Raw genomic sequence first — 19,353 nt, forward strand, 5'->3', positions numbered from 1 at the left:
TTTTCAATTTTAATTAACAGTAATATTTATTAAGCAAAATGAATTTTTAAAATATTAAAAATAAATTTTGTTTGAAATATATCCAACTCTGTTTTTATTTCACATGGGTGTATCTACTGTGTCATTTGGTTCTCAAACAATCACAGACTTGAAACTAATTCTTTTTTTGACCATGTTTCCTATCGAAAAGAACTTGGCCTGCTAACTCTATGGTCAAAGAACAGAGACGACACGGTCCGAAAGAGTTGAGGAGCTTAACTTTAAGCTGAAACTAATGAGATTGAAAAGCGGCAGAAATATCGTCTAACGAACTCAAGAAGCTTTCGGTCTTTGAATCAGAGTACGCTTACTTTTCGAAATTAGGAAGACTCTTAACGGAAGATAGAACAACTTATCGGTAACTGACCAGAAACGAGGAAACTTTCACGAATTAATTCAACGTTTCCTTAGAGTTAATGTAGTTTATTTATGCTATATTCAATCTCCAACTAAATTAAACTGAAATGTATAAAGTTTCGTAACACTTAATAGAAAGTAGAGTTTCAGATGTAAATTCTTGTGTAATCGGTTAATTATGATGCGTTATGTATCGATATCTTTTCCTTCTCCAAAGATTATGTAATAATAATATCCTGAATTTAAAAGGAATGTATAAGGCAGCCACATTGCTGCGAATGGTAGTATTTTTATCAGCTTCTTAATTACACTAGGTTTACGACATGAGAGAAAAAGGTCTAAAAGGTACTTAGGACGGCCGATTAGCCTATTGATTAGGAATCTGGAGACGTGGAAAGACATCGTTTACGAGGGATTTCGATTGAGCCACATATGGTCGGTCTGGGCTCGAGTTTATCGAAAGATAAGTTGAGGTGATTAAGCAAGACCCTTTCTCCTCTGCGCACCTGTTCTTCGTACGCTAGTTTTATTTAACCCGGACTTTTGTCCATTTATCGAAACGCAACTCGTGTTTGTGTTTTTAACAAAAGATATCTGAAAAATTTTCATTAAAATTTTAATTCTTTCATTATGAATTTCTTGGAATGATCTTCATTAGGTAACCTTTGAACTTCCATTTTCCAAATTTTACACTCTATCTATAATAATTATTGATTCTGTTGTTCAAGGGTTAATAAGATTAAATCTAAATGAATTTCCTGTTAATTATTTCCAAATTTTATTTATAGCAGAAACACATTAAAAGCAATGTAATTAACCTTGGTCGCGGTCAAGGAGATAAACGATAAACGGTTGAAGCTACAACAGATTATTATCTACCTATTACATATTTTCCTGTTACAGCTCACTCTTTCGTGCTTGCATATAAATGTAACTTGCGTTCAATGCAACACATGAAATTACTCAAGAAATTACTTTTTATAATATAGACATGTCAAGATCATTGAAGATAGGGAAATGTACTCTATTCTACATAATTACCTATCTTTATTTTCAAAGCAATTTTACATAGTTCTATCAATTTCATTTCATAATGACATCATTTTTACTACAGCCACGAACACGGATATTAAAATGTGCAGCATTTGTGACTTGGAAAGAAAACGTAGTAATCTCGTATGAGCTGATAATAATAATCATGAACTTAATAATCGTGACCTCTTCGCCGAATGGAAATGCCTGACATATTCTGTTTATTTTCGATGAAGCTCTTGGACTAGTTTGTTCGTGAAATAATACGAAATAAGGCGATTTACGGTGTGGGTGCGGTTTTATTTTTTAATAAAAAAACGTCAGTTCTACTTTTGAAATCATCTTTGCTTCTTTTTATTAGTCACTTGTTTGCTTACACCAACGTAAAACATGTCCTTGTTTTTTGTTCGTGTATTACAGCCACGTGTTATGCATATTTGTGTCTCGTTTCTGCGATTGAAATTTTCATTTGAATTCTCTGAAATCCTGGAGTATATAGTTGTTTATATGCACGTCAGGGAATAACGTCACTTAGTAATCCTTTCCTTTCCGACCTAAGATCTTCTCCCGTTGAGCCATCAATTCCGCCTCCGTGATCACCACTTGACACCTGTTCGCATATCGGTGGCAAGATATGTTGTTGCAACAATCAGAATTGCTCACGCACTGAAATAGAAAAAGAATAATTAATAATAAGAACTAATTAAAGTAGCGTTTTGCTTTAACCACATCGTTTGCTTTCTTCTTGAATTATTAACAAATTCTGATAATAGTAATGGTTCTATGAGAACAACAAAGAAAAAGGAAAATGAGTTTTTACTCACGGGATCACCATGTCGACCACACCTGTTGGGAGCTGCCGTAATAAGGGTCGTAGCCAATAGGAAGACGAAAATGAGCATTGTATACTTCGACATTTTGTAGAGTATTTATTCTCTGAAAGATGAATTATCAATTTAAATTATAAAATAAAAATGATTCGAAAAGTAGAGGAAAAAAGCATTTAATAGCCATGTACAATACTTATTTTTAAATGAAAATCACGTGGACTTATACAAAAATTTATATGGAATTGATAAATATTTATATAGAGAAACCTGAGAAGAATACTGAATACTACATTAACATTTTTACAATTTATTTCCCCTTTAAATTTGTAAAAATCATGAACCTTGAAAATTTATGATATTCGAGTGATAAACAATGTAAATACCGAAATGTACATGGTAGTATTTCAATCCTACTGAAACTTCTCATTTCTGGCACTTACATCGTTTAACACTTAAACACCTTAATTACACAATTCCCGTATGTCTTATCACACACGACCATTTCCACTCCGGTAATCAACTTGTGAACTAAATTCAATTGTTTCGTTTCGAGTCCGCGAAAAGTATGCCTGGACAAAGATCAATCTCGGATTCATGAGATTCCAGCTCATTACGCAAGCTAACGAACACACGGTGGGATTTTGCATGAGTAGAACGTACACAGGTGTCCGTGAATGAGTCATTAACTACTGACCTGACTCGTTCCTGAATAGCCGACAGAGTGACTAAAGTGTACGGTCACGGCCAACCATGTACGGCATCAATCTACTTCATCAAGTGGTTGTCACGTATTTATCGCGACGGAATTCTTTATATTTTCGTAAAAGGTAATCGCGTAAACTGACGAACAAAATAATTGGAACAGCTGATTAATGAAATTAAAACAATTAACTCTGTCAAAATGACAATATTCAACTTTTTTATTTAAATTGCTAGGATGTTAAAACGATATTGTTTATAAAAAGGGGGATAGTATTGCAATGATGAATTTATGACAGAAAATTTTGGTCTCATCTTACAGTGAAAAATAATGCATAGAAAATAATACTGATTTTATAAGTTGGTACATTAATGAAGTTTATCATGCTAAAATGACAGCAATATGTATCAGAAGCGTTCAAGGTTCACTGCACATGAGTCACTACTTTAACAAATGTTTACTTGAAAATTGTTCATGGAAATTTTCTTATCTCCAGAAAATGTTGGAAAAATTAAACGATAAAAGCATACGTTTTAGAAACATCGAAATATTTCTGCATCATTTTCTGTTTGTACGAGTTTATTAAACGATCAAGTACATATTCAGCGTCGCACAGATGTATAAAACCTTATAATCGATCGATCGATCGATTAAACACGCGATCACTGTCGAGTTTAAACCGCCAACGAATTAATTCCTGTCACTTTTCTTTACTCCACGTCAAATGAAATTTCGGAGTAACTTCGTAAACGTCCTTCAACCGACAAACTACGTGAATTTTACTCACCAGAAGAGACTTTCAAAGCAACACTGGATATACTTTTTCTTAACAGCGACCGTCTCAACAGTTCGACCTTAACTGATTTCTCAACTTGCCGTATACTACGCTTTTATACCGCAACGTCGTCGTCACGTCGACCAGCCTTTAAGTCTTCATCTACATATTCATGGACGCGCGTGTGTGTGTATTTAAAAGAGTACAAGAGGAAATTGCAAGAAATGTTATACTTCCCACACACGTAACTCGCGTTTAAGGAACACGCATAAGATTAATCTTGTCTTTTGTTACATCGCGCGTTGCTTTCCGCGAAATTAAATCAGCACATTAGATTTCCCAATGTTTTTCTTTGTCACTTGAACTGTTGTGATATCTTTGTCATGATTCCTAGGATTTACGTTGTTTTAGTAGAACTATTATAGGAAATTGAAATACATTTTTATTTTTTAGCTGTTATTTACCAATTTTATATCTTTTAATTTTTCACGAAATTGTACTTGACAAAAGTGATGAAACGTTACCTTCGATCTTTGTACCCGAATTTTCCCATTTCTGGCTGGTGCACGTATATCCTTCTTTTCTCTTGTTTTAACAAAAAACAAGAAAGAAGGTCGGTCCATTGAATTACAGTAACTGCAGATTGTTCTGGGTCTGGTATTCAACTCTGCAGAATAATACCTTCGAGGCGCGTATCTCTACAAATTCGGAGAAAGCCCGAAACCTAACGCACTCTTTTCCTCCCAATTATAATTCGTTCCAATTATACCCTAAACTGTATAACAATTGAAAAGAGTCAGCCACCGCGAACATTCTTTTTCCATTCGCTGGTTATAAAATGGCCGTGCCACGGTTTTTGCCTTCTGCACCAATATTCCATCGGCTGCATATTGCCTGGCTTCATACATTCCATTGATCTCTCGACAAAGCCCTCTTGTTCTTTAATTCGCTTAATAGGAAACAACAGGAAAGAAAACCGAATCATCCGGTAATATTGTCCCTTTATACGTAGACGGCAGCCAAGTGAAAACGTCGATTATTCTTCCATGACGTTTGTTTTTTTGTGTTTCTTTTTTTTTTATTTTAACGTCACTGTAACTGATTGCAGTCTACCGTGAATCGAAATCTTTTCACTGCTTTTGGAAATATATAGCAAAGGGACAGGGCTATTTTTGTAATATTTGTATTTTCAGTGTAAATGTGTGCAGACGTCTTTTTTATTTATTTAACAAGTTGGTTCACGAGGTTCATTGGAAACATATCTTTAATTAAATAAACTTTTCAGTAGAATTTTAACCCTTTGGAGACAGGGATTTTTGGATACTCGATGCTCTGTGTAGTTTTAGTCAGGATTGGATTAAGATTGTTGCGGCTACGAGGCTATTAACCCTTTCAGGGCACCATTGGTTAATGAATTAATAAACTTGTCTCAAAAATTGAAATTTATTCTAAATAAAGTCACATAACAAAATCATTTGAATATTTCTGTCGCGTACATAAAATAAGAGTGTTCTTTATTTTCAGTTCTTCAATTATAGCCGTGTTCTTAAACGAAGTAGCCTTGAGAGGTTTCGCAATTGGTATCTTCAGAAGTATGGGATAGAAACTTACTAATTAAAAAATTCTTAAAAAAATTCAAACCTTACTAATAATATTTTTATTGTTATTTTATATAGTATAGTTTCGAAATATAGTTATATGAATACTTTTATTTGATTGTAATGTATGTAGTCCATTTTTATTGAGATCGAAGTCTTGCAAGAGAACTTTAAAAAAATCATATGTGACTTTAATTAATTGGATATCCTGGTGGAAATGGTCCATTTCCAATGGGCCTTGTGTCTTCTCCGGGAATAATAACTCCTTCTTTTGGCACGCAACGAGCTTCGTATGTGGGACATAAAAGGTAGCGGCAACAATCTTCATAGGCATGACACTGAAACAGACATGTGTAGAATTAATAGTTTTTCACAAGATTCTTATATTAAACGTTCAATTTTATTAAATTGTTAATTGCTAATTATGTATCTTTTCTATTATATTCAAAAAAATTATAGTTAGAGACTTACTATTCCTTTCCACGGAACACAAGTTGCATTATTCGATGAATTTGATGAAACAGTAGTAAAGGCTATTAGTATAACCAAAAAAAGGCTAAGAAATCCCATGTTGAAGATATTCAAGCTGCAATAATGAATTTAGATTTAGAGAATAATTATCGCGATTAATTAATAGAGCAAGAAGAGGATAGTCGTTAACAGTTGTCTTTATTTATAATTTGTAAATGATTTATTAATTACTTAGACTTCTATTGAAAGGTGAAATAGAAAACGTAGTAGAAACATTGTAAAATGCAAACTTTTCTCATATTCTGCGTTGAATTCTGTCTGATTGCGTATCGCTCGTAAAAATTCACCATTACGTTCGTTTTAACTGTTATACTTGTACCGTAGGAAATGCCGAGTAAAATTGAAATATTGCTTCTATCACATGCACGCGGTTCAGCAGGTTCTGCTATTGCTCTTAAAAAATTTAATAATTATATTGCATGGAACAGGGATTCAATAGGTTCAGAATGTATGAAACGATAAAGTAGACATAGCGTACATTTAAAATCCCTTGCTGAATGAAACATTTGTTTAAATCGTTTTCCTTCAACTCGACATTTCCTGACAATTTTTTCGTTCAGCTAATAATGGTACATTTTTCAAATGAAACTTAACATGAGAGAGAAATAATTTCAAATGAAAGAGAAACCAAATTGTAAATTTTCTGGACGATCTTGAAAACCCTTTAAAATCATAAATTTAAGAAAAATTTGCATTTGTAAAATTATTTTGGTTACACGATAAGCAGTTATGAAATATTAACTGCAAACAAATAATAAAATTTATAAAATATCAATACGAATATGTATAGTGTTTTTAAACAAAGTTGTAAAATATTGAAATTGAAATACAGACTTTTTTCCAGAGCTTCTACAGTCAATGCACCATCGACACTGTCTTCAATAAATAGGTTTCATGGATTTATACGTGTACGTTATCGTAAAATATCATTGCTTATTGACACAAGGAGAATACAGTTTCTCAGTATCAATATGTATATAAGTATAATAGATATCTTTGTTGCGACCTTTGAATAAAAAATAACAATAATATAGGTTAGTTACCTGTCTGTGTAAATTAAAATATAATCATTTATTAAATTAACAACAGTAATTCTCTGCTAATTTTAAGTCATTTCAATAATGAAATTATGCTGGAAATTTATATTTAAAAAAAGTGACTGTCTCTTGTAACAACTTATTAAGGTAAGGGATAGGTGATAAGGGATAGTGAATGAAAAAAATTTCTAGAATAGTATATTATATTTATTTGTGTATTAATTAATGTATATTATTTTTACATTGAATTTCAAAATCCTAGTAAAGTAAGGTAATTGCAATTTAATTAGTAGGCCTACGAATTAATATCCACGTTAATCAATCCATCCTTCATTTTTGTTTTTCATTGGTTGGAACTTCGGAATTTCCTGGCAGATTCGTCGATGATGGGGTCATTTTCTTGGTGCAACGACCAGCCCATGGATTACATATTAATGGTCCACAACAATCACTGTCGTCGGTGCACTAAGGACAAATTATTTAGATTTAATTGAATTATTTGATTACAACATTTAATCAAATAGCACTATAATTTTATTAGAATAAATTTTACTGCTTCTAATAAAATATTTTTAATAATTTCAGCTTTTGATTCGAGCTCCACAATCTCTAAAGACAGCAATAAATAAATACAGTAATAAATAAATAAAATAAATAATGAGATTTACTTACAGGTAAACCTGGTGGCTTGCAACCCATGACGAAGGAAACAGCCAGAAGTACGAGACACAAAATTGTAAAAATGATCTTCATCTTCGTTATTTATTTCGTTAAGGCAGAAACTAAGAAATATATATTTCAATATGTAATATTATTAATTATAAAATTTGTAATTAATTTCAGAGCTCACCTTTACTTTACTTCGTTGGAGACTGGGATATACTGATTCTTCTGGCAAAGACTTCGGTATTTATAGGGTGAACAGACACAGGGATACGATAATGAATTTTTCCGATCTGAAGGTCTATTGTATACCTTGATGATTCTTAAGGCTATAACATTATTTGTAATCGATATTACACACATATTATTGCAGGTTTATCAGAGTTTGTCGGCCAGGTAAACACTGCAGGGAATATCGGGATAAACATATTACGTAAAGTATCGTGTTTTTGCAGAAATTCAGAGAAAAGATCAAACCCCCTGTCGTACTTTATCTTGATAGAGGAATTGTTTTTCCTAAGAATAGCCTTAAAAGAATAATAACACTGTAGATGTTATTTTCCACGACCTATTGTTTGAAGTGTTTCAAATGTACCCATTAGTTTAGAAAATTCTATTCTTTTTTTTAGCTTTGTAATTTTATGTTGATTAACATCAGAATTTGGTATTATTTTATAAAATAAAAAAAAATTAATTTCAATTTCGAAATTTAGAATTTCAGTATATCGATCCCTGCATACTAAAAAATAAGAAGCTACTTCTTTTGAAGCAATAATAATAATAGGTATAAAGTCATCTCCCAAAATCATGAAAAATAATTTTTATCAGAAACGCTGTTTCCCGCCTGACTTTTGAACCACGGGCCCACGGCAAGGGACCGTCTGAAGTTGGCGCTGTAGTCGATACTTGACAGCGAATAGTAAGAGCCGGTAGCGTCTATCGCGTGTTCACCGCGCAGTTGTTGTGTTTATATTTACTGACTCGTTTCGTGAGACGGATTATAGCTCCTGAAATTTAATTTGTTCGGCTATGTTGACAGTTTACATTCCTTCGATTCGTAAGACGCTTGAAAGCCAGTCCTGAAGGAACAGCCGAGGAGAACGGTTCGCGTGATTTGTGTTCGTAAGAAGGACGCGTTGTCGTAACCCTCGCACGGTAAGCCTAGTGAATCGTGACTCTTGGACGTATGAAATATTTGCAAGTGTCTTCATTAAAATAACGCGTTAGTTTTAAACTATTGTTACTAATTATCCGTGGTTTCGATCGCGATTGTGTTTAATACATGCACTAACATTTCGAAAACAATCGCGTTCTCTACACGGTTTCGACGTATTTGATAAGTGCTGGTGACAAAAACACACATGGAGGTTAAACAACAGTTATTTACTCAGGTAAGACTTTCTTTAATTGTTCATTCTTTTGTTGCATGGTTTTATTATGTCTCATACGGCTACTCTGTAATGAACATATTGAAATGAACATATTCATACATATAACAACATGGCCGTCACTAGTAGCGACCTCTACGTCTCTATACGTGCATATACATACGTCGTGAATATTTTTAATAATTTTGACTTTTTGCTCGGGACAGCTCTGTATAATAAGATGTTTTATAATAGGAATTAGTAACACATCATTAATACTTTAGGTTATGTCGTTGTGAATAGGTTACTAGTATAACGATAATGATATTCAAAATTTCCATTCTATATTTTTTATTTTTTATTATTCAGTTATATTTCCTTAGACTTGTATAAAATTTTGAACAATATTAACTTAACAAAACGTTCCTTAAGTATACTAATATATTTCATTTATATATTAATATATATGTGAATATGCTATAGAAGATTATACAATCTTAAAAATTATATTTTTCAAAAAGGTATATTAGTATAAATATTCCAATCTACTAGTATAACGTATTCACAAAGACTGATCGCTTAATTTTAGAATCATTTTACCAATTGCAATAGTTTCTCGAAAAATTCAGGTTGAAAAATGTTCTTCTGGTTAACAGACATCAAGTAACAATTAAAAAACAATCTCCATAGTTTGTATCGTGATTTCGTGTTAACAGTAATCATCAATTAGATTTTTTCCACGGTATATTGGCAATAATTGACGTAACACGGGTGTAATATTTCAAAACACCAGCCGTGTAATGCGTTTGCATCTCGTTCGACCTATCAAAACCGCCCTCTAAATTGATTCAATTGTCGTTTCCCGAGGGAAAGCGATCTCTTCGTCGAGATATTTTTGGGAATCCAGTGAAACCGTCGACCGCGATTGCTATTACCTTTTTTTTGTTTTCAATTCACCCGGTTGAACTTTCCTCGAAGCTAAAAATTATTGTCAAACACACGAAATGATAACAACGTATACGATCCATATGGAAAAGTGAAAAGCTCTCGGTGAAATTTTCCAGGTGTATATATTATAATATGGAAAGTGGGAAACAGTTCGATCGCGTGTTTAACGTAAACACGATGTTATTATAAAATGTATGCAACCGGGTCTCCGTTAACCGCGAATAATATTTCTCTCTGACTGATGAACACGCTCGATCAAGTGCATCATTGCTTGCAATTTAATACAATGAAGACAATTAAAACATTTATCGAGCGCGGTTTTGATAATCGGCAAACAAACGAGCGACCAATCATTTCATCAGAGCGATAATTAAACACCCGTTCCCGATTAATTCATTGCATTCGAAAGAAGATCAAGCCCTCCTGTTGCTTCGAATGTTCGTTTAATTATTACATGCTTTTCTCGATGATTTTTTCATAGAGACAATCAGATAGGCTCGTTAATCTATTCCAAATAACAGGGAGTAAAAAATCCTTTGTTTGAGCATAGTAGCGTGTTCTATGGATGCTGTGTGTTGTATATCGAATCCAGAAGAACAGTACAAAATATGTTATTCGTAAATCGAGGTGACAGTTATCAATTCCAGGGTCAATTTCGAAGAAGCGATAAAGTGGCCATGTGATATCTGTTCTGAGAACGGTACTGAGCTCTCTTTATTGAAAAATTGTTGAATGTACCAGGCAGGAATTGTTTTCTCACGATATGATTTTCAAGATTATCGAATTCTCGTAAATCCATTTTTTTGACATCGTTACCGTGTCAGTAATGTCGCCTTGCTGCCTTATCAGTGTCTACCCCCTTAAGCGAGTTACTTGTTGCGTGTATCGTAACTGAATTAACTTCGCCTTTAAGACGATGTCTGTATTAGAATCGCGTGACAAAGGGGCGTGTTTGCAGCTTTAGGCACGCACATCCGATTTGCATTTCCGGGCTAACGAGAATTTTCCGGTGCACGTGTCGTTTAACCCCAAGGAATCTGTTATGCACGTTCTTATCACGAGCAAAAATTGCACCGTTACACAAATCATTTGCCATCTACCAATAATCACAGCTAATATTAATATTACAGTAGTCTCTCGTTATATTGCCGCGATGAGAATAAAAATTTTTTAAGCTTCCAAACTCTAATTATCTAATCGTTTACAATTAACTATTACGAAGTTTCCAATACCAATATCAACATAATTGACATAAACATCATAATTAATAGTAGTTATTAATAAATAACTAGTATGTTATCTAAACAACTTAATCATTGAGAAAACCCAACGAAACTATTTGTTTACACGAAATTTATTATCAACAATTCCAAGGAATTCAGATCGACCTGAGTTTACGTGGAATCGTGGATATTTTCCTCAATTACGCAATCTTAGCAAATGATAAGAGTACCGTAAATACCGATTCCTTAGAAAACTATGCAACAACGTGTTATTACTTTTGCTATTGTTCGCCTCGAGTGTTTACAGCTACCAGTTTCCCTCCCACTTTTCTTTATCGACCGATTACCTTATCTGACGACGAAATGCTACCCGGGGTTCGCGTGCTTCCTAGTCACTTAAGTGATAAATTTTCCCTGTTAACGTCGAGCTGTCTTTAGCGGTTTTGCCCTGTAGAATCTATTGCTCCCTTAGTTAGCGATCCTACGCCACTTAGCTTCGACCATCGTCTTCTACTTGTGTCCTTCGCTACTGGTTGTTCCATAATTAAAGGTGTAGTGATATTCAAGATATAGTGAAATTCATAGAAATAGTGAAAATTTTTAAACAAACGTAGATTAAATAATCATTAGCTTCTGTTTCGATTACGCTTCTCGTCTTCGTCTTGAATTTCCCATTTCTGTTTCGCGACCGCATCCCCCTGACCCCTCTCTTCCAAATCGAGCCATATCACTGTCCACCTCTCTTTCCGTTGGAAAATCCTCTCTGAACTGCTCTCTATCCAACGTTCTGGCCGGTTCTCTCTTGTCTCGGCTGAAGTGCCGGACAATTTGATAATTGGATCTGCGGCAACCCCGTGATTTACGTGCACGAGGGTCCAGCTGACCATTCGAGCAGGGGGCACGCGGATGCATCCACCCCTTGAACGGGCAAAGTGGAGACGATCGCGGTGGAGAGACGCGTCTTCTCTCGCGAATTAACTAAAACTATGCTGCTAGAATGGCTAGACGTTGTTTTACGGTCCCACGCAATTCCGATGATACGACGAATTACCAGGACACATGTGTTTACGTAATTGTCTACTCGGTCTGTTAGTTTCAGAAGAAATTCACCTCCTTAGCTTGTTTACACTAGAACTACCAAAGGGGTTGAAACGACAAGATTCATGTTTCTTAGTTTAAATTATAGAATTTATTAAAGTATTAAGCTTGATTTTTCTATTTTATTTTAATTTGAAATTTTATTTGGAAAATAGAGTAGATATTTCTTTGAACCATCTCTCACTGTCAACAAGTAAGAATTAAAAAAAGGGAAATGTAAGATTATTTCTGGAATGTGGGTAGTATCGGCAATGATAGCTCGGTTACCACGGTGTACAGTAGAAGGGGATATAAAAGACGTTCGAATAACCGCAGGAAAATTGGCTGCGGTTCGATAGCGAGCCTCCGTATGGGCTGTTCGCGTTGAATCAAATTCGCATCGCAAGAAGAAGGCGACGACCCGTAAAATGAAACGACGAGGCGGCAGAAAGAACCTCGTAAACCTTCCCTACCGTTCCCTGAAACCTGCCGACACGCCTCGCCTTCTTTCTTTATTTCTCTTTATTCCTCTTTCTTGCCACGGCAAATTGGCCCACCTTTATATACGTATGTCGTTGGCCACCAACCGTAAAAGAGAAGCACGAAAAAAGAGAGGCGCAAGAGAAATAAACTCCCCGACAGTTGTTTCTTCGTTTATTCGGGACCCGGTCTCGCTTGAATTTCAACATCCGCGAGGGAGGTTTTCCGAGCACCCGGGGCTTGCCGAGGGTGACGTATTTTTATTGTTTACAATACCTCGATCCTCAGAGTAATTAACATTAAGTTTAAGAGCAGTTTAATCCTTTGGCGGACAAAACACTTAGGTATGAACTTGATACTCTGGACCCTTATTAAATTTTCCTTGCTCGGAATAAATTAAATAATAGTTTTCTTTTTTTTTAAGAAAAATTTGTAGCTTTTAAATAATTTTATTAACTTGAAGCCAGTCATTTTGATGGTTTGGTAGTTCCACTGTTAAATGAATAAAAATATTCAATTGTAGAATTTCTTTTGGAATATTACTTCCTTTGTCAGCCGATATACCACGATTTTATTTCTTGCTACTAAAGTTTCGAACGTCCGAGGGTGGATTAAACCGATCACGCGGCGAATTAAAATGTTGAAACAAAAGAAAGAGTAGGACACGTTCGATCGCATCTTTTCACGGTGGTTCAGCGGCGATTTGAATATCGTTATTTAATATTCTCCACAACATTAAATATTGTTAATACAGCCGGATAATAAATTAATAACGCATAAAGCGTGATTAAACCGAGCCGGTTAATTGATTACCACGGTGAGCAAATAAAAAATGACGATCGACGAACGGCGATAAACGGTAATTTACTTTGGCACACCACGGCCATCCAGGATCAAGAGTAAATTGCTCGGATTCCCTATACGTACGTGTACATATATATCGATAAAGGATTAAAAGTATGCAAATCAATCATTAAATGTAAATAACACTCGATAAAATGAATTGAATAATTTATTAATCAGTATTTGTGTGTACTCGCTTTCAATCCATCTCGTTTGAAAGATAGCTATCCCGTTCAAATTACTGAATGTACTTCTCGTGTAATTATTCGATAATAACGATGACAACGTCCGATAATAATAATAATAATAATAATAATAATAACAACAACGCACATCATCGCTGTTGTTATTATCATTATCATCATCGGTAGGTACTATTATTATTTTTATCGCAATCATCGGTCAGCAGCTTTGTACGCAATGAAACCACATTATCGGGCTAACTGAAACAAGTGATAGCCGGATATAAAAGAAAAGGGAATGGAAAGGGGGGGATTGAAAAAGAAAAGGGTAAACGGTTGGCGTCAGGTTTTATCTGTTGCATAAGAGGATTTCTCGACTGTAAAAAAAAGCCGGGATCGAGAGCACGACGTGGCTTTATTCTTGCAGTCTCTTGCGGTCACATGCAACCCTGCATAAATCTTTCCTGCCGCGACAGAGACACAGAGAGCGAGGACTTTGCCGTTAAGAAAAGAGAAAGCTCCTCGCCTTTCGTGTATTTACCGCGTCTAGTACGCGTTGCTGGCTGAAAAACTGCACCCCAGGCCAGCCAAGCAAAGGTGGATGAAACGGAAAAGGAAAACGAAGCGTTTAGGGGTGGATAAAGTTTCCCCGAGAATGATGTGTTCCCACCCACTTCCCATTGTCGTCACGTCGCCTTTGAGGTGTTTTAAATATTACATGTTATGTATGTACGCGATTCACCGACCCCATCTTTTTTGTTTCTTTCTCTTTTTTTTCTTTTACTTGTTGAGACTTATTCTTTCAACCGTGGAACGTAATCTGAGAGATTACGTGAAACTTCATCAAGGGTGAGAGGAGATCCTTATTGCGGTAATTTCTGAAAGGACCACTTATTGCTCGGTTTTGTGCATAATAAATCTGGACAATGCTCTTTTGTTATTTATTTATTTAATCGAGTTACGTATACTGCTAAGGTTGTTTGATTCTGAGTAAAATTTTCAAGCATCTTGTATCGAAGTTCTTCGAGTTTCGTTTAACCATTTGGGTATACTGCTGAACGGAAAGGAAATAAAATAAGATACGACAGACGTTGAATGTTAGAGTTATATCCTTGGGTGAATCTCTCGCAAGAGGGTGTTTGGTAATAACCTTAAGCTGCGATAAAAAGAATCGACGTTTACAATGAGAGAACTGCTAGAAATGGTAAAGTCGTCGACGAGTGTACACCCTCGTGTAATCACAGTTTTACTGTCTTATTTAAATGGAACATCGAAGTTACTCGATACACGAGAAATGCAAAGTTCAGCATCTCGTAACAAGAACTATTTTATTTTAAAAATAGATTTACAAAAGCGATGGTCAGATATAATGTCCACCGATAAACAGGAATTTCGGTGTCGAAATACTTGGATAGGGAAGGGACCGTTTAATTTCCTTGCGAAGAGGATGTATCGAGTTTGCGGACATTTTTTAAGCCCTGTCGTCGGACTGACCTTTTAAAGGCTTTTCTTGCGGCTGTTTAGGCTATTAGAAGGACGACGGCAGGGACGAGTGTCGTCGAAAAGGTGGCCATTTCCTAGCAATTTCCTGACGCTGTTTTTCACGTGAACTTTTGAACTCGTCCCTCGACGAGCCACCTTTTCACTGGAAAATATCCTGCTAAGTAGCCACGGCAAGACTGGCCGATTATAAATGGCCACTCGCGAATACCAGGCTAGGGTTTTGTGTCCAGATGCGTCCTGTATATTTAATGCGAGCCGAAGGCGAAAGCGAAGCTTTCTCAAAAATTAACGAGCCGTCAGAAGTCGATTTCTTTGTCAAACTAAACTTCCTCTTTTTCGACGTTACTTGATCGTGTTGATTACAGCGAGTGGTCAACTTTGAAATGATATAATAATTTTATTAAGACGGATAGACACCCCTAATCTTCGTGTGATTTTTTAATTAAAAATTCAGTGTCTATAAATGTGACACTGTTTAATTCCTACAAAATATTCTGTTTTTATATCTCGAAAACAGCAACATTAAATTCCCCGCCTTCGATCGGTGAAGACCGGACGTTAGTCATTCCTTGGCACGCGATTCGTGATTAAAGTTATTCCCGAGCCAAGCTGAAATATTCATCAGCGCGATTGATAAGATCGTAGCTAGCAGGGTAGGCTGAAATCTTGAACGCATCATTGTTGCTCCGTTAAAACAAAAAGGCCTAGGCCAGATATGTTTTAAATACGCCAGTAAAACGCGAAAGATCGTAAAAATGAACACACGACACAGCTCGACTCGGACGCGTGCATTGTTATCTCATATCAAGCGCGGCATGGTTCGGTTTATGGGGAAGTAGATCCTAAAAAAGGGATGGTCGTGAGCGCAGTTTTCCGGAACGATGTAACCGGTAAACGGTATTTTACAATGCTCACTATGGTAAACGAGCAGAAAACGCGAATCCGCGGAAAATAGTTCAACCAGAAACGGAGAGGTAGAATCTCAAGAAAAAGAAAAGATGCTCAAATAATCGATCATCTACATTTAATAATATTAAAGGTATCCCAATTTTAATTTGTTATTTATAATTATTTAAGAACTTCAAGGTATATCAGTAGATTAATGGCATATTTTCGAGATAAAATCCTGTATCAACGAGTTTATTTCTGGAATTATTTTATTTGGCGGTCAATAACAAATTTCACTTCACAACGGAGCTTTAATTATGAAGTAGAAGTTAATGGGCTCCCGATTGATTGAATTAGCATATATTATAACAATTGAATCGCACTTGATGTTAAATAAATGATGAGCGCGTTTCGTATCGTCTCTGTGGTCCGTCATTCGTCACTTTTGCTGTTTCACCTTTTCGCTGTTTTGCATTTCGATGGGTTCTTCGGCGTTTATTTTCAGCTTTTCTTTTATATAGTATATTTGGGGTAAAAGATATACTACAAAAATCAAGATTATAGTAATTATTCGATAGAGTTTTGAAATAGTGGATGTGCTCTTAAAGTTTTAAAATTATAATTATAAAGCCAGTTGTAGTAAGGATACCATATTGCCAATAAAACTTATTATACAGCAAACTCTTCCTATATTGCCGCGTGAGTAATTTGATATTCACACGGATTTTCAGGGATTCTAATGCCACTCTTTCCCATCCAAATGACAGCTTGGAAGTTTAAAAAATTTTCCGCGGCAATGTAACGAGAGTCTACTGTATTAATTATTATTTATTAATAAATCAAGTCAGCTATATACTTTTCATTAAATAGATACATATTTTTAATTAATTTAATGCCATAAAATTGCAATAATCGGTTAAACAGCGGTGAGAAATGTTGCAAAGATGGTCAAAAGATTTGCCGCAGCGTTAATTTCTACGCGAATAGTGGACAACATTTTGACCGCTGTTTAAGCAGATAACTGGTGCCATCTCTGAGCTGGAATACGAACCAATCTATATAGATACATGCGCGTTTAGAGAAAAAAATTTGGAAATCGAAATGTCGATAATGTGGATTCCTAACAAAATCGATAAAATGAAGAAACGCTGGGCGTCCAACGACATTACGTTTCTTAAAAATTGAAAAATCCTAGTAAACTAAAAAAAAAAGCGTAGAAAAATGAAAAATTGATAAATAATTTAAAAATGGTAAAAATTAGTAATCGTAGGAGACGATATTTTTAAAGAAAATTTTTTTAAATGCGCCCGAAGGCTGATTCTCTTCGCTGCAGCTTGTTGCACCGGTTGCAGTGTGCAGGCGCATAGAACTGGATACAGTGTTGATTAAAGAAATATTTCTCTGAGGGAACAAAAGCAGAAAATTATTTACTATTAAGTTAAGAAATAAAATATTGTTATAATATTTAGTCAGGAAAAATCTTGCAATTATCAAATCTTAATTTTAATGATTCTTTGATTGCAATCACAATACAGAAGAAAGAAACAGTTGAATGATAGTCTTTATAATTATAAAATAGTCGTTCAACTAGGAGTGATTTATTGGCAGAGCAATTCTTCTCATGAATATACCATTTTCTTACAAAAAATTTTACTTGACAATAAAATTAATCCATAGTCTGAAACGACGCCCAGCGTTTCACGTTGAACGAAATTAACGAAAATATTCGCGGCGATCATCAACGATTTTCCGCGCTATGCATCGAGTAATATGGACAGGCTGCCGAAGCGATATTGGAAATGCCTGTGAAAACCCGTTACAATACAATGATTCATCTATTATCTAAACATCGTGACAAAGAGCCTGTCAGCGTAATCAATGCCAAAATTTTCCGGCGAGTATAGCCGATACTCAGGTCGGCTGGCTCAGGTTACGCGCAAATTAGTCACTGAGAGTATCCATCTACGATTGCACCAGTGTTTCCAACAAGCGGAATTAACGGTGCACGAGAAGCACCTCTGGAGAGTTTAATATCGATCATTTACCTGGAAAGCAACAGACTTATGGCCTCCTGCATACGGGAATCTCGGATTTGTACTACGGTTATCTCCTTCACTAGATTTGTCGGTGTAAATTTGAGTGGACGAGAAGTGGACAGACGAGGTGCACGGTAAAGCGTGTAGAAAGACGAATACAGATCCATAGCGAATACCCACGATTTTGGGAAAATGGACGAGAAGTGTGATGGATCTAACACAGTAAAAGAAAATAGCAAAGTATATTTATTAATTTTGTTAGTGTCTCCAAGGTAACGAATTCCCTTTGTAAGGAATGAATTTTGAAGCCAAAATAGGCGGTACTTCATTATTCCTGGCCATTTTGGTGATCGTTAGCTCATAAAGCTTAACTTTGCTCGGCTGGGCTACACGGGTGCAGTATTATCGAAGAGCAGGACGAGAAATCGAGCAGAAACAGTGATAAAAGGGAGAAACATGACGTCGTTGATAGGAGAAAGGTAGATAGCAACGGTTAGGGCTGGGAAAGAGAAAGAAGGAGGAAAAAATAGCCGTGTAAAGTGCACGCTACGCGAGTGACTATTGGTCGAGTGGCGAGCAACCGATAGGGTCCAGTCTTTCTCGTTTATCCAATCGATCGAGCTGAAAATTTCCAACCCTTAATTAAGATCGCAAGGGCACTTGAGTTTTCAATTAAAAGGGAACCGACGGTGTTCCGTCTCATCTCGTACCCTCTTTCTTCACTGTTTATGGTTCTTTCGTTCTATCCTTGTCCGTCTCTTCCTTCAAAATTCGATGTTTTCTCTGTCGCACTGACTTTGACCCACCGGTGACAATATTAAACGCAATCCCGCGCATCCTCCGCGGGGCCAATCGTCCTTCGCGATATCGAGAAATATTTGTGCCGGCCCGGAGAAAGAGGACCCGCGTCGATCGGTAATATTCTATTGCGATAGACTTTTTCATCAGCTGTTGCCAGCCCGCGAAAATTGAAATTCCTGCCCGCCACTTCTGTACACCGCCTTTCCACTTCACCCCGTTTCCGAATCCTCGAACGACGACGCGCCGCGACGGCGGTCTCTCCGCGTCGAAATTTGCTTCGGTCGCGTATCCAATCTGGCCCCGTGATTGCCGGCTATCCACCTGATATTTAGGAAATATTGCCCACCGGACGAGAGAGCACCGCAGCACTTTGATTTTCTTTCGCCTGCTCGGCAAGGATTTATTAAAGGTCGCGCGTGATGGAGATGTTCTATCCTCGGGTT

At 35.9% G+C, this 19,353-nt stretch overlaps 1 protein-coding gene across 1 annotated transcript; it reads right to left on the reverse strand.

The window, feature by feature from the left end:
- Nucleotides 1–1,752: 1,752 nt before the first annotated feature.
- LOC114882832 (omega-conotoxin-like protein 1) lies at nucleotides 1,753–3,855 on the reverse strand. The gene is made up of 3 exons (XM_029199912.2): nucleotides 3,746–3,855; nucleotides 2,253–2,364; nucleotides 1,753–2,094 (listed from the first exon to the last, which is right to left on the reverse strand). Exons 2-3 carry the CDS (start codon nucleotides 2,343–2,345, stop codon nucleotides 1,960–1,962), a joined length of 228 nt encoding a protein of 75 aa, XP_029055745.1. The 5' UTR covers nucleotides 2,346–2,364; nucleotides 3,746–3,855; the 3' UTR covers nucleotides 1,753–1,959.
- Between the last annotated feature and the right edge of the window lie 15,498 nt (nucleotides 3,856–19,353).

Source organism: Osmia bicornis, chromosome 15, assembly GCF_907164935.1.
Source record: "Osmia bicornis bicornis chromosome 15, iOsmBic2.1, whole genome shotgun sequence".
Lineage (NCBI taxonomy): Eukaryota > Metazoa > Arthropoda > Insecta > Hymenoptera > Megachilidae > Osmia > Osmia bicornis.

Coding starts and splice junctions, on each gene's coding strand:
- LOC114882832 (XM_029199912.2), bottom strand. CDS start 2,345: ATGTCGAAGTATACAATGCTCATTTTCGTCTTCCTATTGGCTACGACC. Junction 2,095..2,252: donor GTGGTCGACATGGTGATCCC/GTGAGTAAAAAC, acceptor TTTCTATTTCAG/TGCGTGAGCAATTCTGATTG.